Source organism: Quercus suber, unplaced genomic scaffold, assembly GCF_002906115.3.
Source record: "Quercus suber isolate HL8 unplaced genomic scaffold, Cork oak 2.0 scaffold_282, whole genome shotgun sequence".
In the NCBI taxonomy this organism is placed as follows: Eukaryota; Viridiplantae; Streptophyta; class Magnoliopsida; order Fagales; family Fagaceae; genus Quercus; species Quercus suber.
In genome coordinates this window covers 83429-105590 of record NW_027069738.1, presented here as the reverse complement: position 1 = coordinate 105590, position 22162 = coordinate 83429, and the positions used below count along the sequence as shown (strand labels likewise).

Genomic DNA, 22162 nt, shown 5'->3' with positions numbered 1-22162 from the left:
CTAATTAAGTATAGGTGATTTCTAACTATTTCACCAAAAATTAAAAAGAAAGAAACATATTTTTAATGTAAACAACGTTTGATCCCGTGTCCTTTATTTAATAATAAAAGACTTTATCTAGCTCAAATCAATATTCATGACACTTATTGGTGATAATTTTTTTTAATCTAATGACATTATGAATAGACTTAGGAGTAGGGAAGCAGCGACATGCATTATGGGTAGGGGAAGCATGCCCCCCCACCCCCCCTTAAATTTTGAAAATTTATATTCTTAGCTTTCCCCATCCTAAAATTTTATGAGTTATTTTCTTTCTAAAGAAAAAAAATGTATTAAATTTTCCAAATCTAATATTCAAGAAATCCAACTTTTAAGAAAATAAATGTGATATTATAAATGAGAATAAAACTATACTTATAATCATACAAACAATATAAATGTATAATATACATTAGGCATATGTGTGGTTATATTATGTATATAACTAGTCGCTAATCCGTGCAATGCATAGAATAAAATCTTATGAAAATATAGTTTATACATATATTAGTTAAAAATGAATAAAAATCAATATTTATTATATGAAATAAAGATACACATATCTTGAAAAAAAAACAAAAAAAAACAAAAAACAAAACAAATTGTGCGTGTGTATAAAGATGAAATAAAGGTGCATTATTTATATTTCTATCATATTTAAACTTTTATAAAATATGGAACAACAAAATACAACAACAATATTGACAAAAAAATGATGTATAACATTGTGGGACTGCCAAAACTTATGTTTTCTGAAACCTAATCGCAACGCGAGTATCTCTAGATTCTATTATTGCAATCTAATTAAAGAAATTAAAAAATAAAAAAAAATTAATGAAAGCCGTCAAGTGTTCTCTTCGTATGGAGATGTGTTCAATCAATTTATACTATTTTTTCTCAATTCTTCAATGTATCTTATGCTCTATTATTATCCTATTTTGTAAAAGAAGATTCAACATATACTACCTATTTGCCCTAACTTCAATAGGTTTATGATTACCCTTGTTCCTATATCATGGCCAAATTGTAACCTCACATAGAGAAGACAAACATCGACATTATCTAAGTGTTTTATCTGTCGTGGGATTTCGATGTTAGTCTAGGACTTGGGTAGTCATTTGATATGAGATTGTAAAATTGTATCGGGTACAAATATAAAATAATAATAACAACAACAGCAACAACAAAAATACAAGAGAAAAACCATTATGCAAAAACAGAAGTATTGGAAAAACTTAGATGAAAAAAGGGACATACCAAGATTAGGGTTTGTTAGTTGTAGATTTAGATTTGTAAAAACACCACCTTTAGCACCACGATACTTGTCCTAGGCCTCCTGTCAAGCCTAATGGGCAATCAAGAAGCATTGATTTGGGAGTGTTGGTTGGAATGCAGGGACTATCATGGAGCAAGGAAGAGAAGGGAAGAGTCTTACGTTTAGGGTTTGAGGAGGGACAATACTTAAAAATCAATTAATTATTAATTAATAAACTAAAAACCAAATAAGTTTCCTTACACCTACCTCTTCAAGATTTTTCTGTCCAAAGGTTAAAATTTGGCTCTTTCTCATTGAGCACTACTTAGCCAGGCAGTGAGAATCAGATTTGTATGAGTTTAATTATAGGGTTTGGCTGAGATGAGTAGAGAAAAGGAAGAGAGAGGAGCAAAAAAGAAAAAAGAAAAAACATTTGAGAGAGGGAAGGTAGTAGCGGGTTTGCGTTTGAGAAAATCTAGAATCTTCAAAGGTTAAAATTTGGCTCTTTCTCGTTGAGCACTACTTATCCAAGTAGTGAGAATCAGATTTGTTTGAGTTGAATTGTAGGGTTTGGCTGAGATGAGCAGAGAAAAGGAAGATAGAGGAGCCAAAAAAAAAAAAGGTTTGAGAGAGGGAAGGTAGTAGTTGGTTTGTGTTTGAGAAAACCTAGAATGCTTGGTTTTTATCCGGTTTTGTTTTTGAGTGAAATAAAATTTTTAATTTTAATTTTTTAAATATTGTGCTGACGTGAAAAATTGTGAAAGTTTCAGAAGTTTCAGTTATATATATATATATAGATTAATTGTATTTCACATATTAAAATCTATCTACCGATTAACAAGTCCTAGATCCATTCCCCACTAATACAATGAGTAAATTGCACTCTCTTTTAGTAAGACTGGATATTGATAGAACATCAATTTTAATTATCGATATAAGTTTAAAAGATCAAACTTAAGTAAACCAAGTTACAATTTATAACACCTTCACTATCAATTTCTTTTTTCAAACTCTTTTTTTTTCTTTTTTTTCTTTTTTGCCTTCAATGAACTAAAATCCTGACTATACTCTTGGTTTTATTTGAAGACATATCCTTGATGGCAAGTTTTAATTAGCTCCGCCGTCAAGTTGATTTCAGACCAAAACAGCAGAATATGTTAAGAGATTTGAAGCCCTATCCTGACAAATGTTTCTCTTGTAATCAGGTGAATCTTTTGATAAGGTTTTTTTTATTATTATAAGAAAATCAGGTGAAGTTTTCACAATGTTCATCAGTAGAATTTTAAAAAGATAGCCCTATAAAGAATTCCAGGGTCCCAAACAGTACTGGGCGTGTCCTAATTGAAATGGGCAATATGGCCGATGTCTTTTTATGCTAAAAAGATAAACATTTTGCCCATATTTTTGTATAGATAACCATGAAAACAAGCAAGCGTTGGTTCTGTTACACTAAAACTAACATACTGATGCCGCTAAAAACATATTACGGGTAACATACGTGTTAAATGAGAAAAGTTAACCAAAGTTTTGAAGACATTAGTTTATGAAATAATTTTTTATAAGAAAAGAAAAAAGTGAGTAATTTTTTTACAGCTTTTTATTTTTTTAAAATGTGGTATATTAGAACTTTCTTAAAATGATCTATTAACAAATATTATAAAGTAAAAGAACGCTTATTAACTAGATTTTTAATTATTTTGAGACAATATTTTTGAGTTAAATAAAAATATGAACTAAGACCCTCAAGTAAAAATTGAAAATGCATGCTATTTTGTAATTGATAAATATGTCCATCTGGTGAAGCTATTCTTTGTAAGAGATACCCTTGCAAAATTGCAATCCTACCGGGCTGTCTATAAATTTTATTGGATTATTTTATGCAAAATCTTATTCTTTTTTATTAAAGTCTAAGCTCTACTCATTAATATACACCAAGTTGAAACCTGCATCCTGCAAACTAAAGAAAATAAAATTGTATAATTAATTAATTAATTAATGACCTAAACTAGATTACAACTGGCCTACAATCGTCCCTCAGTTGTGGTGCATAGATATAAGGGAATCATATATGCATGGAACTAAGTGGTTTCTCAAATTGTAACTCATTGTACGTAAAAACTAACTTAGTGTGTAAAACATTTGTGAATGTTTAGACTCCTAAATACAAATTATAAAATACAAGCTTATATTCAAACAATGTATATGCGAAATATGAAATATAAGCAATACCCAAATATGTAAACTACTTTAAGCCATATTTTAATCACAACTCAGCAGTAATTAAAAACAAAGAGTAAGGGATAGAGAAAAATATTTTAATCACAACTCAACAGTAATTAAAAACAAAGAGTAAGGGATAAAGAAAAGCAAACACAAGATAACACCGGCACATGTTACCGAAGAGGAAACTGAAGAACTCAGCAAAAGACATTTCTGCTGCCCTCCAAGCAATAAAATGATTCACTAGAAAATTAGTTGGGATACATGAATAGCAAAAGACCCTCCAAGCCTAATTTACCCGATACACCTAAACCCTCCAAGCTTCTTGCTCCAACAAGATTACGCATAACCGTATCTTCTCTAGCTTACCGAATCCCGCAGTTAGCCTATTGCATCAATCAATATGAATTGGTTCTCTTTTGAACTACTTCCGAAACACCAAGAACCTTTTCACTACTCTAAATTTGGTGAGGTTAGGATTTGGCTTAGGATCCTCTCATGGGTATGACAATGAAGAATGTGAGAGTAGAGGAATTTGGAGAATCAAATGTATAATATTGTGGATAAATCAATCTTGTTGTTCTCTAGGGTTTTTCTCTCAAAATTCTCTCTAGAAACTCTCTAAATTTCGTGGGTATGAGGGTATTCATAGTAGGGTATGAGATGGAATATAAAAAGTCAGTTTTTAGCAAAACAGGGTGCACTGGCAACTTACTTCGTGACTGGGATGAGTTGCGAGTTCTAGTCGCTAGTTACCAGACTGACCAGACTGTACTTTTTTGTCCTGTAGTGATCCATCTGTTCTGACCCTTCAACTTCCCGCATGCTTTACACGTGTGCTACATTTTGACAAGTCACCACTCGCGAGTCAGTCATGAGTTCCAATCGCGAGTCACTTCTTGTTGCACACTCTTGATCAAATCTTCACACTCTCTTACACTCAACCCTTGCATTATTCCCACCTAAATATAAGGTTTCTAAATGCTGAATTACAAGCAAATTTGACACGGAATAAAGCCAACACATAATTGAATAAATTCAATTTTATAGTACATAACTTATGAAAAACTTAATGAATGAAAATGGTAGGATATATCTTTGACAGGCAATGGCAATGGCAATGGCGATGGTTAGGTGATTAGATTCATATATTTTTTAATACAAAAAACCTTTATAACAACTAGTAATAATATTATGATATCAGAATAGATAGTACCAAATTTCTTGTCCTAAATTTAAGAAAGAAGCAAAATTTTCCGTATTACATGTCTAGTGAAATTATACACACTATTTTTTATTATCTGTTAGGACATATGTGATTCACTTGTTAGGAACATATGTTAATATTTTATGTAATTGGCTAATCTTTTGACAAAACGCACTTTACTTGTAATTGGGTAGATCTATGATATGTTTAATATTTCAAGAAACCTTGTGTTCAAACTCAAGTGTTAAAACCATGCAAGTCTGTCCAAGATTCAAGTTTGAAAAGTGCTTGTCATTAAAACTTGATAGCTAGCAATCTATCGAAACTTGTAGAGCTGTTGAAGCCCATGGCTCAAAAGCAGCTCGACAAATAGGGTATCTGTTGAGATTTATGAAGTTCAGTTTTTCAAGATTATATTTCATTCAATCCGTGATTGTATGTTTGGGCTTTTTTTTCTCATAACCCTAGACATATAAATAGATTATTTTAAGGGCTGTCAAAGGTAGGAACAAGTTGCACAAATGTTGAGCAAAGTTTATTCAAGCAAATTGTGAATTGAGACAAAATTTGCCCTAGTTCATCTTTCTTGTAAAGAAGCTGCTGTGTTTGTGCACCGTAGAGTTTTGTAATCAATGAACTTCTCGAACTTCATCGTGTAATGAACTGAAAAACTTTGCAGCCAACAACCTTCTCTAGTTGGTGATTGGAGTTGCGTACTAGGATCTGCGCAATTAGTTAGTCACGTACTGAGAGCTGTGCATTACAAGAAAAGATTATCACTACAAAACAAGTCTAATTGGGTATTGCGGTAAGGATTCAGCTGTAAGTTGATATAAGGTACTGGGATTCTTTTACTTGTAACCGCTTGTTGTGATAATAGTAAATTTTAGGGAGTTGTGACTTTAAAATCACTCGATAAAATTTTTACCGTATAGGTTTTCTACATTTGTAAACAAATCACCGTGTCAATTTATTTTTTGCTACATATTTTATTTATTGGTGATTTGTTTATACTACCACATATTTACATGTTAATTTGATTAATTAATAAACTTGACTAATTAATCAATTAATTTCATCACAGAGGCCAACACGTTTTTGACCTATCATTATCAATTCATGTTTTGTTCGATTTTCAAACTGATAGATATGTTTATCTTTGCGTGGATCAACTAAAAGCAAAATGTGCCATATATGACGTATCTTTGTAAGATAATTATATATGAAAAACCAGAAGTGGTTCTGGGAATGGTACTTTAAGATTGATAAAAGATGCATTATTATTATTATTATTATTATTATTATTGAGACAATGTGTGAATCGAATAAGTGCCACCTATGAAGCGTAAAATATGTCCATCTAAGCCTAGGGAAGCTCTCACATCGAGATACTAATCCAGCAACATTAATGCCAACTTGTCTAGCTTTAAGCGGACAATCCAAGCATATAAAAAAAGCTAAAAATCCCATTCTATTAAATTATCTCTCCTGCTTCCCAAATCCTGAAATTGCAATTAAATATAGACAAATGTTAATGAGTGTCTTGTTAACAATTCATTTTTAAAAAGTTTTGATATTATTTTTATGAAAAATAAAAAAAGTTAGCAGGACATTAATTACTTATTTTTTTTATTTTTCTATAAAAATTTTCTTTAACTAAATTATTAACCAGTGTCCTAAAAACACTCGTTAACATGACCTTTAAATATATATTACAGTTCAAAGCTGTATCTTGGTTCAAAGTTTTGGCGGTTAGTAGAAGATGGCAGTCACCTCTGACCTGTATCTATTTTTATGGAAGCCATTCATCAAAAAATAAAACTCTTCTTCCTATAATAGATGATCATTTGTCATTTTTTCTTTCCCAAGATAATGAAACTTTCTAACCATAAAAGTTCAATTTTCTATGTTATCTTTATTTTTCTTTTAAAAACTTAAACTAGATTCTTATAAAAGAGGTTTATACAAAGTAAATAATGTTTTACGAAATTTTTTTTTTTTAATTTTTTTTTTATCAATAGTCATTTTATTTGATTCTAAAGAAAAATAATCATTTTATTAAAAAAAATTTGTGAAGTGGAAAATGTAATTAACATATAGATATATATTTATTTATTATTGGGTAAATAAACATCTTAGAGAAACTCCTTGAATAATTAATATAACATATAAAGACACTTTAACTCAAAAAGCATAAGCCTTAATGGATATGTGTTCAATTATGTTATATTAATTACTAATTCTTCTCATCTTTATTCAATGTGGATTTCACTCACAAGTTTATACCCAACAATCTCCTCCTTACATGTGAGTCTCTGCTTCTCTTTGCACTTCAAGACCGCACTATGGGTCATGAATAAATCTTACTCGCTCCCCCTTGCTTAATGATTTTTTTTTTTTCACTATAGTGCATCATCCATGGGCCTCTATGTGTTAACATCACACGTCTTTTATCTTCCATAGGAACCTCGCACCTCACCGTTATCTAGCACCATTGACAATAATATTCCTTTGTTGGTCCTTTTCTAAGATCGTTTGTGTAGGCTTTATGGGCTTGCTTTGTGTAATATACCGTCCGCACTTCAACTGCAAAAGGGACTCGTTCCTGCTCCATTTACGAAAGGGTTCCAAGTATACACACCCCAATTCCTACTCTAACTATGAAAGGAACTTCCATAACCTTGCCACCCTTACCCCACATAACCATAGACTCTGATACTACTTGTCAGGGAGATAAACACTTTGGGGAGACTCCTTGACAAAGGATATTACCATCGAGAAGCTGGAGTTGTGTGTAGCTTTAGTTGGTCTTCTAGCTTGAGAACATGAGGATGAGTTGCAATAATGAGGGATTGTGTTTAGAGGTATGCGGTTGATGTTAATGATTGAATTTGAGATTTTTTTTTTCTTATAACAAGTGAGAGAGGAGTTTGAACTCAAGCTCTTCTCATAGAAAAAGCCAAATAATGTTGTGGATTAGTTAATACCACTTAGTCATATTGTCATAGGCATACAAGACTCTTCGACTACTAAGGGTTTGTTTAAGATCCGTTTATTTTGCTAAAATTAAAAACTTTTTACAGAAAATACTGTAGATAAATGTAAAAGTTAGCTGAAATAGTGCAGTGAATCCCATAAATAGTAGCAAAATTGTAGATAAAGGTAAAATAAACTAAATAGTAAAATAAGTTGGCAAAAAATAAACTATCCAAATGCAACCTAAGTATTTAAGAATTTAGCTAAAGCAGATATGCACAAAGTTGTGGCACAGTATTTCTAGAGACACAATTTTTGCCATAATTTTTTGCAAAATTTGCTGATCAAATAGTCAACTCTAAGTTGATTATTCAGAACTCACAGTTCACTTTAACAGGTCTTGCACAAAGTTATGGCAAGCACTCTTAATTAAGTGAGCTTACTAAACTGTACGTATATGTAGTTGGCTAGCTGCCTCCAAATGTTCCTTCCTGTCCTGTGATGCTTTTCATTAAGACCTGTAAGCAATGCAACCTCGATGACAAGTAACCAGAGCAAGGGTTCTAGCAATTGTGTAGCCGAGGAAGAATGAACCCTGTTCAACTGCAACAGTTTACATGAAGATTATTCTAGATTCAAATATGTGTCCACCCAGACAGATCATGGCCAATGGACATAGACAATAATAATGTCAATAGTACTCTTTTGTTTGTAACATTGTATGTTTATTGCATAGGTGGGCCAAATTGGCCAGACCTCACGCATGCCCTACCTGCCCAGACATTATTTCTTCACTTTAAAGTTTCCCTCCGGGATCTGTGATTTAATGAATTATGATGTTTTGTTTCCCATTATGCTTTTTAATTTTTCTAATTTTTGGAATTTTAAGTGATCTTATTTCTCTTGATTTTAGGTATTTTTTTAAGATTTCACTATTAAAGTAAAGTTTCTATGTATGCTACAATTTTTTATTTTTGGGTGCAGGCTATTATTGTTATCTGTAGTCTCTATTTAAGAATATTCTTAAATCTAAACTCTTTTTTTTTTTTTTTTGGGTCAAAAAACAAGTGTTCCATTCCATGTTTATCAAAATTTCTTTTTGAAAGTTTCCCTATTATTTTGGAGGGACTTCAAAACTAAATTCAGGGTTTAGTTGGGTTATTTACCTGTTCCACTGTCACATATGTCAATATATGCCTAAAGTCACCACCCAGGAACCCACTTGGAGGGTTGTACCTCTTCTAAAGCTTCCAGGGGAGGACCCGGGGGAGTTGTCAAGGTTATAGCTAATATTTTTAAGTGGATTGTCGCGTTCAACATTTATATAATATTTTTACAAAAAATTATAGGTAGTAATTTATTATTAATTCTAACAAATAATAACAACTTGTCATTTAAAATTTGTTGTAAAAGTATTATGAAAATATTATAAACATAGTATTTGATTTCCCTATTTGAAAAAAAAAGAAAAAAAAAAGAAGAGAAGAGTATTCCTAGAGTAAAGTGAAATTTAAACCACTGCTATACCAATTCCAATTATGTGAATGAGAGTCAGACTAGTGGCTCTTAAGATTTCAAGCAATGATATAAATGCAAATTTGACAGCAATTTTAGACTCGAAGATTTAATGAGGAATATTGTTGTTTAACCGCCCCAGCAAGTATCTTCTACCTAGTCAAGAATAGATTTTGTTATATATATTGCATATGAACCAATTCAGTTGCATTAATTTAACATTTGACATACAGTTCATTGATAGTTAAATCACTGAGAATAACTTGCACCTAATTACTTCAAAAATCAAAATACAAATTTTCTTTGATGGGTAAGTTACCTACACTTTTTTGCTGTCTTGAACCCACAACTTTTAACTTTTATTCAATTATTGCACTAAAAGAAAAAAAACTTTCATTCAATTGTAGTAGGCGGAATCGTCATTTGAGATAGAACTAATTGCCAAAGTACAAATTGAATTCATGAAGTTCGCAAATGTATTCAGTTATGAACAGGAGGTAAGTAAAAACACTTTAGATGACCTGAAAAGAAGTGAAAAATCACATGCAACATGTCAGTCTAGGGCCCAAGTCTAAATTGAGATTATATTAGATTATTTGCTACTTGTGTATATAAAACCGACAATGCACTAGTGAAACTAATTTCTAATCTATTTCTGAAAGAGCCTGAACACATTGCATCGACTTCTCCTAAATGCTCGGGGTCAAATTTGACTTATTCTGGGCATTCAGGCATCTAAATTTTGCCGTGTTATAAACACATTAGTGCAAGCTTTAAAAAAAAAACACAAAGTAGTACAAATGGATCTTTCTAGGCCCATCTCTGATTGGATCTAACTGGACTGATATCATTTTGACTGATGCCCAATGGCATAGCATGTGTCACCACATGAAAAGAGCAAGAGATAAGAAATATTGAAATACCACTTGCACTCATGGAAACATCTTAGTGAGGACTCTTGGCCAGTTGTAATCTTAGGTTTTCAACCTAGGATACTCTATAAGTATTTGGATTCGTTTTTTCTTGACAGGAAACATCTGTATGGCTAATATAATATAAGCACATGCCCTAAATCCACATAAAGAGTGCTTATATTAATTCTTCAATATTATATTAACCTTTTGTTCTAATGAGTTTGAATGGTACTTTTGTAGTAGTGACCACAATTTAAAAGATCAAAAAGTTCATGAGACCCCATGTACCTTGGTAGGGTTAGAGATAGGTCATCTCAATGTTTTATGATCTTCTTTCATTGACACAAAAGTTTAAATTTTGATGTACAATGATGTTATCTAGTCCTCCACCACAACCATATTATACTTGCAAATCTTAATAAATTAAGGTCAATCAATTAATTAATGGGTTTCAATTAATTTACCTGGATTAAGGGACTTGAAATCAAATCTTACCTGGATTAAAATGAAATTCATCAATATTTTGACCTAATAGAAAGAACAATTATAATGAAAATGGTACTATAAATTCAAATTATATTTAGTATCATCCAAATCTTATTATATATATTTATATTAAAAAAAAGTCAGCTAGCTAGGTCTTGGGTACAACTCTATAGAAACATTACCCTTCAACTTTGAACTAAATTATTTTTTAGATATGTACCAAAAGATTCCTGTTTTGGAAAGGTAACAATCAAGGTTCATCCACATGTCTTCCATATTGGTCAAGTGGAAACTCTTAGTTACAAACTAAAGATAAGGAGTCTAATTAACCTTGACCTCAATTATTTAAAGCACGTAAAAATTGGTAAACAACTGAAGAGGTAGGTGAGAACATTAGCCTTGTTATCAATGAGGCGTATCTTTGGTTCCGATTTTGAAAAGACACACCTCGTGTGCAGGCTAATAAATTATTGGTGTAACCCACTCTCTGATGAGTAATACATATACTAGTTTAGAAGACACAGTCATTGGGGCATGTGGGTCGGAGCTCTTAATTAAGTCACACTTGAGGACATAAATTTCTACCCAAAAAAAAAAAAAGAAAAAAACGAAAAAAGAAAAACTGAGTTTCAGGACATGTAGCCATAACTCGTGTCTCAGTGATTAGGTGAAGCTCGAGCTGGCATGCACTGTTTGTTTGAATAAAGGGCCAGCTGTAGAGATTTCTCTCTCCATTTGTGAGCACTATTTATAGCACAGATAGTTCTGCCTTGAATCAATAGCAAGTGACTAGTAGCTTTCACATTTTCTTCCCTTCTCTTTCTGAAGATGGCTTTGAAAGCTATGCTCTTTTTGTTCACCAGTTTTCTTGTGTTTACTGCAACAGTATGGCTCTCTCTCTCTCTCTCTCTCTCTCTCACACACTTCATTTGAATCAATCTATTTGCTTCCTTTGATTGGTTTTCTTAATTTGTAGAAATCCTTATCTTTTTTTGTAGGTTTCATCTAAAGATGAGGAACTCAAGGAGGTACTATTATATAAGACAAATGTTTACATTTTTTTTTCTCTCTCTTCAGTTGTTTCCTTTAATGGATTTCTATATATTGTTACATTTAGGTACCCTAGATTTAATTCCTACTAGTTTCTTGTAAGTTGTAACCTTAAGCCTCTTATTTATTTTATTTTTATTGAGGATCAAGTTGTAACCTTAACTAAATATTTTTCTAAGCAAGAGGAGTTCTATACTTGGCTACTTGCTGATTCTTTTCTTATTCTTTTTTTTTTTTTTTAAATACTAACCAAAAAAAAAAAATGGACTTTGTGATTTGGTATAGGTCACCTATGTCAAAGAGCCAGAACCAGCACAACCACCTGCCAAGGACCCACTGTATGCACCACCTCCACCTGTGAAGACGCCACCATCTCAATCTCCTCCACCAAAGGCACCAGCTTATGCACCACCACCACCTGTGAACACACCACCATCTCAGTCTCCTCCACCAAAGGCACCTGCCCCTGTGCCCCCAGTTGAGCCACCCACTTCTCCACCACTGCCCCCAGTGAAGTCTAAACAAGGTAAATTTCCACACCGTTTTACCAACAAGTCTGCCGAACACAATATTTTTCACAAATGTCGAGATAACAAGTTGATAATTTTCCAGTTTATCATGTTGTGGGAAAAAAAGAAGTTGTCTATAGCATTATTGAATTATTTTTTCCTCATGATATACTTGTTTTTTTAACTTTGTTTTGTGGTAAATGTGCTATTGTATTGTGCACAGATTGTATCCCCAGATGTGATCAGAGATGCCAATTACATAACCGGAAGAGAGTGTGCATGAGAGCCTGCATGACATGCTGTGACCGCTGCAAGTGTGTTCCACCAGGAACATTTGGTAACAGGGAAAAATGTGGCAAGTGCTACACCGAAATGACCACTCACGGCAACAAATACAAGTGTCCTTGAATGGCCTATATCACTTGGATGGTTGTATTGCCTAGACCTGTAATAAGTATTGAGAAGAGGGTGAAAACATTTGGTTTTCCACGCAGTGTCCTTTTTACTAGCTAGCTACTTCCTGAAGCAATAAATTGTGCATATAGTGCTAGGCCAAGAATTGCTTTGTGGTGTTTAATACATTTTCCCATTTTGCTATATTTCAGATATTACATTAAAAAAAGTGTTATTTCTAAGTGGTTTTTAATGTCCTTTCTACTTCATGTATGCAAATATTTACTGGTTCTATAAGCAATATAAAACTTGTAATCCTGCTCATCAAACATGTTGCTATCCTTTTTTATTTTTGTTGAGAAACACGAATGTTGCTATCCAGTCGCCATATATGGCTTGCAAGAAATTGCGATGTACCAGAATACGAGACTCAGAGGGGGATAGAGTTAAATAATAAGTTAAAAAAGGAAAAGAAAATCAGTGCCCAACACATTACCGAAGAGCACCTTGAGTTAACAAACAACAGGTCAACAGGGTGATGTCCGTGGAAGCGTGAAAGGGTCACCACTTCTGGGATTCTCCCCCCTAGCTAACATATCCTATAGTCCGGAGACATTTCAATTTTTACCACACGGTTCCTTATATCGGTGCATTCAAATAAATTGACCTTTTGCTTGTAAGTCAGATGTTCAAATAGTAGTCAAAGATCTGAGAGAGAGAGAGAGAGAGAGTATACAACAACATTTCATCCAAAGTTAAGTCTATATGTTGTGGTCCAAGTATATTTCCCCCTCACTCCCTCCACACCATCTACCTATAAGAAAAGAAATCATTAATTTTATAGGTTGTATATGACTCTATGATCTCATTCAAACTCAAACCTTTATACCTAAAACATGGCATTTGAGACGGGTGTGATGTTTCTAGAGTGTTATTGCAAAACATTCGTTAGGTAAGTTTTTGGGTACTATGTGATAGGTGTGATGTTTATTGGGGGAATAAGGAGAGAGAATTAATTCGATAATTGTTGAATTATTAAGTTATTAGGTGAGTACTTTGATAATTATATAAGTTCTTAAATATTGTGTGTGTTTGTTTTGTAGAATATGGCTTGAATAAGGAGTTCAACTCCTTGTTGGATTTGGATAAGAAAGAATTTTATTTCTTTTGAGTTATTGTTGTTTGAAGTTATTAAGCTCTATTAGAAGTCTTGTCTACTATTTGATTTGGAATTCCTTTTGGAACACGAGTGATTCTCATTTTGTGTGTGGAAAAAAAGTCTAGTCCTTCTTAATTTTGGACATACTAGCTGACTAAAGTCTCCCATATAAACAGAGTGCTGCTTTGGCAATTTTAGAGTGTGGGTGTGAGAAAAAGAGGCTCTCTTTTGTTTGGTTCTTAATTGATATTTGTGGGTTGCAATTTGGAATAGTGAGAGAAGTTTGTTGCCGCTTGGTTTCGATTCTGCGGTTTGGGGATTTGCCCTCTCTTGGCGTGTTGCAACTTTTGGATTTGATTCGCGGCTCTCTATTTGGTTTGTGCGTAATTGGAATTTGGTATTTGTGAAACTTTGGTTCTTTGGTTTTGTATTTGTGAGAGAGAGCGATTTTGGTGTATTTGAGATTTAAGTTTGTGAGAGTGCCTTTACACCAATTTGTATTATCCCAAATTTGTTATAGTGAAATTTGTTTTTTGTCGCCCGTGGATGTAGACTATTGCCGAACCATGTAATTCTTGGTGTTTTGTGTCCATTTTCTTTTGGATTAATTTTCTTCGTTCATATTGATTAGTTTGGAGATCTTTCTCAAACTTAAAATATTTTCACAATCAATTTTGGTAATTTGAGCTTCCGCTATTTTACAACATGTTTCTTAAAAAAATGATAATTGTTCGACATTATTTAAAATAGTATGCTATGTATAGTATAACTTGTTCTACCCTATCCCTTAAAAGTTACCTTAACTTTTAAGCAGAGTTTGTGATGTGCTTGTTTTAGAATCTCATTTCCTCTCCCTTGTGTGTGTTTATTTGTATTTGGATCAATTTTTTAAACCTTTCAACTTTTTAGCTTTTCAGCTTTCCTCTCATATTAAAGGTGCATTGCACCGTGCTACTATTACATTGAATCTAAATCCACATAAACCATAATTTCGTTAATACTCCCTCTCAAACTCAAGGTAGAATCTAAATAATGCCTTAAGTTTGAAATATAAGATCATGAAAATGCCTCAATAATGCTTTGAAGGTCGATGACCATAAATGGAAATTGGATTGGGTACAACGGAGGAGAAGGAATCATGAAATTTGCTAGTGATCACAATGAATAATGACAATAAATGAATGTTGAAAAATGACCATAAAGGCTTAAGAATGGTTGCATGAGTGACTAAGAAGGGGCTGTTATGGCCTAAGGACGGCTACATTGATGACTTGAGGAATATCTAAAAGGGAACATGTCATGATAAGACATGTGTGAGTGATGAGTTGGTGAATTTTGCATTGATTAGGCCAAAAAATAGGCTGGTTTGTGTGAATTGTGTTAATGGTCATTTTCGCGACAAATTTTATGGTCCGACGGAATGACTAAGCCCAATTGTTTAGCGGGTCAGACTAATGTATTTTTGTCAATGTATTTAGCTCTGTTGCATGGTCCAAGCCCATGCGAATCGTTGGGGAATTGAGTAGGAATGGTTTTGGCGGGTGTCGGCTAGTTCCCATTGGACGTTTTACATAGGCCCAGCCTGTATGTGCTACAAAGTGGGCTAGGGACGCTGGGGGCATCTAAGGCCCATGAAGGAGGTCCAATGCCAGATATTTCCACCCCAAATTTGACTCCATGCTCTGTGTGACTATGCCCCTAATTTTCAGTCCAGCTCCATTTTCCCACACCAAGCAGCTGAATCTAAGAAAAAGCTGAGCAGTCTAGCCCACTCAGCCACCCAAATGTAGTCTTCCAAGGCCTACAAAGACCAGAGACAGCAGCTATAAAGAGGAAGCAACTTTGTTTCCATAATCATGCAAAAAACAACCAAACCTTTCCCTAAGCATAAAACATAATACACCAAGTCATAGAAATAACATTTGAAAGGTCCAAGGCCTTCCTCCCACCTAAAAATTGGTCACAAGCATCCCCTAGAACTTGATATAAATATGCATCACTAGCCCACAAGAAAACCAACGTTTTTCCCTACAAAAAAAACCCAAGACTTTGACACAAGAGCCCAGTCAGCTACCTCAGTGTATGGATGATTTGAAGGCCTGGGGGTGAATATATTGATATAGGGGAACTCTCCCTCTCTTGCTCAAGACCTCCATCAATTTCTTCCTTTGTGTGACTATGGGCTGAAATTCCTGACTTATGAATATATGATTTCTGCACTTTCTTGTGTTTTCATTTTTGTGTTATTTTCTCTTTCCATAAAGCACCATTAGCCTTTGTGTACCTCACATTGCGAATTTTGGGCTTGACTCTCCAAATAACTAAAGAATTTAACGAACCCAAAGGAAGTTTTGGGCTCATTGCTACAATCTCGGCCTTTGTCGCAAAACGTCCCCGACAACTTGGATGCCTCATATGAGAAAATTGACCTCTAAAATTGTAATCTATGCAAAAAACAGAAAGGATACATAATATTGGAAAAACGTCAACCCTAATATTGGTCAAAGTAGACAAAGTCAATAGTCTAGTTCACTGGTGTGGATTTGTAATTTAATTCGATCTAATTCTATGATTTAGCCAAAGATCTAGTTTGAGGTTTTAACTCGGTCATGTAGACTCAAGCTAATGTTGACATGGCAACAGTGAAGCGATTAAGTGTTGACGTGGTGGCTAATATGGTTGACCTGGAATGCGACATGTGGTTGTGGCTACTTGGCGGGTGAGACTATAAAATATTGTAGAGAAGTAGAAGTGAGGGAGAATGAGAATGTGAGGATTATGTGGTTCAAATTGATTGCCTAAGTCTATGGGATAAAATCATTTGCAACTACATCTTTACTATATGTTGAATTGTGTATTACAATACAAAATCTTAAATAAGATTATATAAGAATATTACGTTAATCCTGATTGAGCCTGCAATACATTTACATTTATAATTAACAAGCACCACATACATTCCGTGAGAAACAATCAACAGAATTGCCAATATTCAAACTTTGTTATTATCATCGGGCCAACAATACTATATATTATATAGATGCATGGTTATTACGACTTTAGACTCGCTCGAGCCATTTGGTCTATATACATGCCCAAATATTGGAATCAAACACTTGGAAGATATCCCAAAGGACGGTAAAAGATTCATGGATCATTTAGCCCCGGATAGCTAAAATAATTTTCTATCTCGTCAATGAAAACTACTGCTAAGGTTTTTCTGCCTATATAAAGGGACCAAAGAGAAACAATACCATCAATGAGCTTTGAACATCAAAGCTACTTCAACAAAATATCACAAAACATGGCGATCCAAAGGCTTGCTTCTACTTTTGTCATATGGCTTGCTTGCTCCATATTGGCTGTTTCTGCACAGCATGTAGGCACTCCTGGTCTTTCACCAGTACTAGGCACTCCTGGCCTTGCACCAGTACTAGGTACTCCTGGCCTTGCACCTAGCCCTAACAACTCTAATGCACATTTTCCATCAATGCTGACTGGCTTTGTGGGTGTTGCCATTTCATTCTTTGTCCTCAAAGAAATCGCTTAGGGTCCTCCTGTCTCGCTCCTCGCTCTTCAGATATCCTTGATGGTGTGTTGAGGTCACAAGATTGTATCAATCTAATATTATGTTTGATTTCATGTCTGTATTATTGTAATATATATGTTTATCGCACTTGATTTAAAATTGTATTTTTTCACGTCTGTTACTATTATAATATAAATTAAAATTTCACTCTTGATCGTCCTATATATTTAAATAGATGATTATGCTCTAAGCAAATATTCATTTTAAGAAGGAACTTGGTGCATGTACTAGAATGCCTTGTGCAGGACAATCCAAAACGAAATATTGTGAACTTGGAAAATAAAAGCTATATATATATATATATAGTTATAGTTATAGTTATCAAAACGTGAATCATATCATAAATCGATTTTTGATTTTTTTGATTTTTTTTTTTTTTGTATCATGTATAAAAAAAAAAAAAAAAAAAAAAAAGAGATTATTTCTCAAGAAAATTCTTCAAAAGTTAAAAGAAATAATTTTCTCGGGAAAATTTCAGATCAAGGAAAGAAAATTGTAGAGAAATTGGCTAGGAAATCAATGAATCTATGCTAGTCGAGCTCTGATTCCATGTAAAAGGTAAAGGCTCTCTCTAAATAAAACTCTGTATTTTATTGAAGAGTACTGAGCAATACAACCACTCCACTATGTAAAGTATAATTGCTTAGCTATTTATATACAGGAGCTATCTAATAAAAAATGAAGAGAAACTAATTCCCACTTTTGAAGGAAAAGTGGTTACAAAGCTTTACTACAACTAACTATGATTACAGGAATTTACATCACAGCCTTATCTCCCTAAGCCACGTGGCAGCAATTCCTCATAACTGTGTATAAACAAGTCATGGTAAGGTATGGCTTCTGTTGTCTCCATTAAGTAGCCTATGTCCATTACCTCATGCTCTGCCCTTGGGATCGTGGTCCTGCCTTTCACTGTACTGGCATCAATTTTGGGCTTATCTTCCACAGCACTAGCATCAGTCCTAGCATCACCAGCATTGAGATTGATCTCATCAAGTTTAACAGTATTAGCATCAGGTTTGAGCTAAGGTGGGTGGATTAACCACTGTCCATGCCGTGCCTACTCTAATTAATTCCCTGGCTTCCAACAAGCTACGCCAAACAAAGGAAGGGTTGGCCCCTAGATCAGCATCCATAAATGAGCAATTAGGGAAATAGCGAGCCTTGTACACCCTAAAAAATAGAGAATGCCCTCCTTGGATCAGCCTCCATGCTTGCTTAGCTAGCATGGCTAGGTTAAAAGCATGAATATCCCTAACCCCCATTCCCCCTTTGTCTTTAGGCTTGCATAATTTTCCCCAATTGATCCAATGGATCTTCCTTTCATTTCGAGTTTGCCCCCACCAATACTTTGCAAGAACCGAATTGATGTCATCACAGATTTTTTTTAAGGAACTTGAACATGCTTATGGAATAAGTTGGAATTGCTTGTGCTACAGTTTTGATCAACACCTCTCTTCCGGCCTTTGAGATATGCTTCTCTTTCCATCCCATCACCATTTTTGTTACACGCTCTTGTATCTCTCTAAAGGTGCTCACCTTTGATTTGCCCCCAACCATCGGTAACCCAAAGTATCTTTCACAGTTAGTCATAATTTGTGCCCCCAACTTATTTTGAATTGCGAGCTTCACTCCTTGGTTGGTATTGGGGCTAAAAAAGAGTGTTGTTTTCTGCCTATTGATAGCTTGTCCGGAGGCACCCTCATACAATGCTAGAATATCCAGTAGGTTTTTGCATTCCCTTGTTGTTGCTTCACAAAATAGTAGGCTGTCATCCGCAAAAAGGAGGTGTGAGATCTTGACCCCTCCATTGCAGGATACCATGCCCTTTAAATGATGGTTTTCAACGGCCTTTCTGATAAGGGAGGAGAGTCCCTCTACACATGGTAGGAACAGATAGGGAGACAAGGGGTCTTCTTGCTTAATGCCACAGGATTGGGTTATGAAACCAGTAGGTTCACCATTGATGAGAATGGAGTATGAGGTGGTAGTCACTGTTTCCATGGCTAGATGAACCCATTGATTCGGGAGACCAATTTTGAGCATAATCCTTCAGAGAAACTCCCATTCTACTCTGTCATATGCCTTGCTGATGTCAAGTTTCACTGCCATGTGGCCTGTTCTTCCCTTCCTCCTGTTCCTCATATGGTGCAACATTTCAAAAGTCACTGTGGTATTATCTGTTATATTTCTATCAGGCACAAAAGCACTTTGAGAGTCAAATATTACATTGGGTAAAATACATTTTATCCTATTTGTGAGGACCTTAGATATGATCCTAGATACAATATTACCCAAGCTGATGGGGTGGAAATCCATAATATATTTTGGATCTTTTTTTTTTTTTTTTTTGGATGAGTACAATGTGTAAAATTCATTTTTCGTAAATATCTTCCTAAACGAAAAAAGGATAAGACAGCACTAGTGACATCACGCCCTACAATATGCCAGAATTTTTGAAAAAAGAAAGGCGATATACCATCAGGTCCCGGTGCTTTGGATGGGTGCATTTGAAAGAGGGTTGTCCTTATTTCTTCTTCGATGTAAGGTCAAACCAATGATTGTGCCATTTCCTCCGTCACCATGTGGTCCACTGACTCTATCACCCTCTCCATCTCCAACCTGTTCGAGGAAGTGAACAAATTTTTATAGTATCCCTTTGCAATGTTTACTACCCCATCCTCTCCTGCTTGCCATACCTCATCATCATCATACAACCCTTCTATATTGTTCTTCCTTCGTCTTTGGCTTGCTCTTTGGTGGAAAAATTTAGTGTTTTTATCCCCTGCTGGTAGCCAAATCGTCCTTGATCTTTGTCGCCATAAAACTTCCTCATGATGTAATAGTTCCCTTATCTCCTTCTTTACCTCATTTATTCTTTCCATATTCTGCCCAAATCCTCCACGTATTAAATCTGCCAACCCTCCTTGCTTGGCATCCAACTTTTCTCTAGTATTACCAAAAGTCCGCCTACTCCATGCTATAAGGTCCATTTGACATTTTTTTTTCAAAGAGGCAAAACATTGGGCTGCCTCGTGGTTGCGCTTGACTCCATGAATCCCGAATTATGTTTTTGAAATTGGGATGTGTCACCCACTTCTCCTCAAATTGTTGGATTCGGCGACGTCGGCGTTGAAGGTAGGTTGCTGGGGCCAGGTCCAACAGGATTGGGTCATGATTAGAATAAGCCATGGCAAGGTGGTGCACTATGGCCTTAGGAAACAACTCCCTCCACTCCAGTGTGGCAACAAACCTATCCAATCTCTCTTCCACAAATGCTGCTCCATATCGACCATTCCTCTAAGTGAACTGATAGCCCCTGAAACCAAGATCAGCCAGCCTACATTGAAGAAGAGTGTGCCAAAATGCTACCATAGATGTTACATGTCTAGGATTGCCACCCCTTTTCTCATCGGAGGACAAAATCTCGTTAAAGTCTCCTAGGCATAACCATGGTAGTGTCCCACGTGCATGGAGATGTCACATAAGCCTCCAAGTTTCAGCCTTTCGCTCCTCCTCTGGATGTCTATACATCCCAATTAACCTCAATGAAGGTGAGTTCTGCATACATATATTAGCATCTATGTGGTTCAGCGAATATGTTTGTGTGTCGACAACCACCCTGGCAACCCACAACAATGCCAAACCACCCTTTCTTCCATCACTTGATACAACTAGCATGGAAGGGTACCCCAACTCAGTCTTTATCGATTCCATCTCACAAAAAGACAACTTTGTTTTCATGAGGAACAAAATTGTAGGAGCTTTCTGTCTCACCAATTCGGCGAGGACCTCAACTGCTCGATGGTACCCAAGCCCCCGGCAATTCCAACTTAGGACGATCATTGTGATCGATGGGGCTGAGCATCAGCCTCCATTGTTGGTAATTCATTTTGAAGTGTGCTTTCCTCAAACTTGCATCGCTTGGCTTCCTCACTCCCATGGTTGCTGTCATGCTGTCTTTTGGGGCCCGCTTTCACTAGGCTAGGCTGTGGGGACTCAGTGTGTGTTTTGGTTGGGCTGGGTGTGATTTTTTTTCCGCATGGGTTTAGTGGTTGGCTTTTTAGGCTGGTCACGTGATGGATCATGTAAGGGTGGTGTGTCTAGGGTTTGAGGTTTATTTTGGTTTGCGTTGTACGTGATTGGGACAGGGCATAGGTTAGTGGCATGGTTTTCGGTGTCATTTAATGGGTGCTTTAATTTGTGTTGGTCAACTGTTGTCTGTTTCGGGCTGTCTAGCTGTGGCTGTGTTGTTGCGACGTTATGGGAGTTGGTCTTTATGAAGTTTAAATTTTGAAGTTGTGAAACAGGTGCATTAATTTTGGATAGCTGTGATGACGTGGGAGTAGTATGGGAATTCATGGGACTTGATTGGGCCATAATGGGACGTGAACGAGTGTGCGGAAAATCCAGAGTTGCTGAACCGCTCCCCTGTGCATATCGAGTTCAACCGGGGCTGTTGTGGTCAGGTTTTGAGCTTTTGATCGTTGGTTTCGATTGGTGGGATCAGCTTGTCTTCCCTTCGTTCCTGCCCTGAGCCATTCCCCATAGGGTCGGCCTTCATCATCTTCATTAATAATTGGTGACCGGCACTCTTTCAACTCATGACCGATATGTCCACAATTGAAACACCACCCCACCAAATGTTCGTATCTAATGCCACACGTTTCATCTCACCTTCCGGGCTAATCACCAATCCTCCCCGCCGGAGTGGTTTATTAAGTGGGACTTCCACTCAAATCCGCAAGAACCGGGATTGATTGGAGTTGAAGGCTTTACAATCCACTTCCACCAACTCGCCTATGCTCCTCCCAATGTCACTCCCTGCTTCTTCATTAATGAGATCAAAC

At 35.4% G+C, this 22162-nt stretch overlaps 1 protein-coding gene across 1 annotated transcript; it reads left to right on the top strand.

Moving 5' to 3' along the window:
- Positions 1-11361: 11361 nt before the first annotated feature.
- On the top strand, positions 11362-12893 carry LOC112032158 (gibberellin-regulated protein 14). Its single transcript, XM_024064919.2, has 4 exons — positions 11362-11497; positions 11611-11640; positions 11948-12188; positions 12395-12893. Exons 1-4 carry the CDS (start codon positions 11441-11443, stop codon positions 12577-12579), a joined length of 513 nt encoding a protein of 170 aa, XP_023920687.2. The 5' UTR covers positions 11362-11440; the 3' UTR covers positions 12580-12893.
- Positions 12894-22162: the final 9269 nt, after the last annotated feature.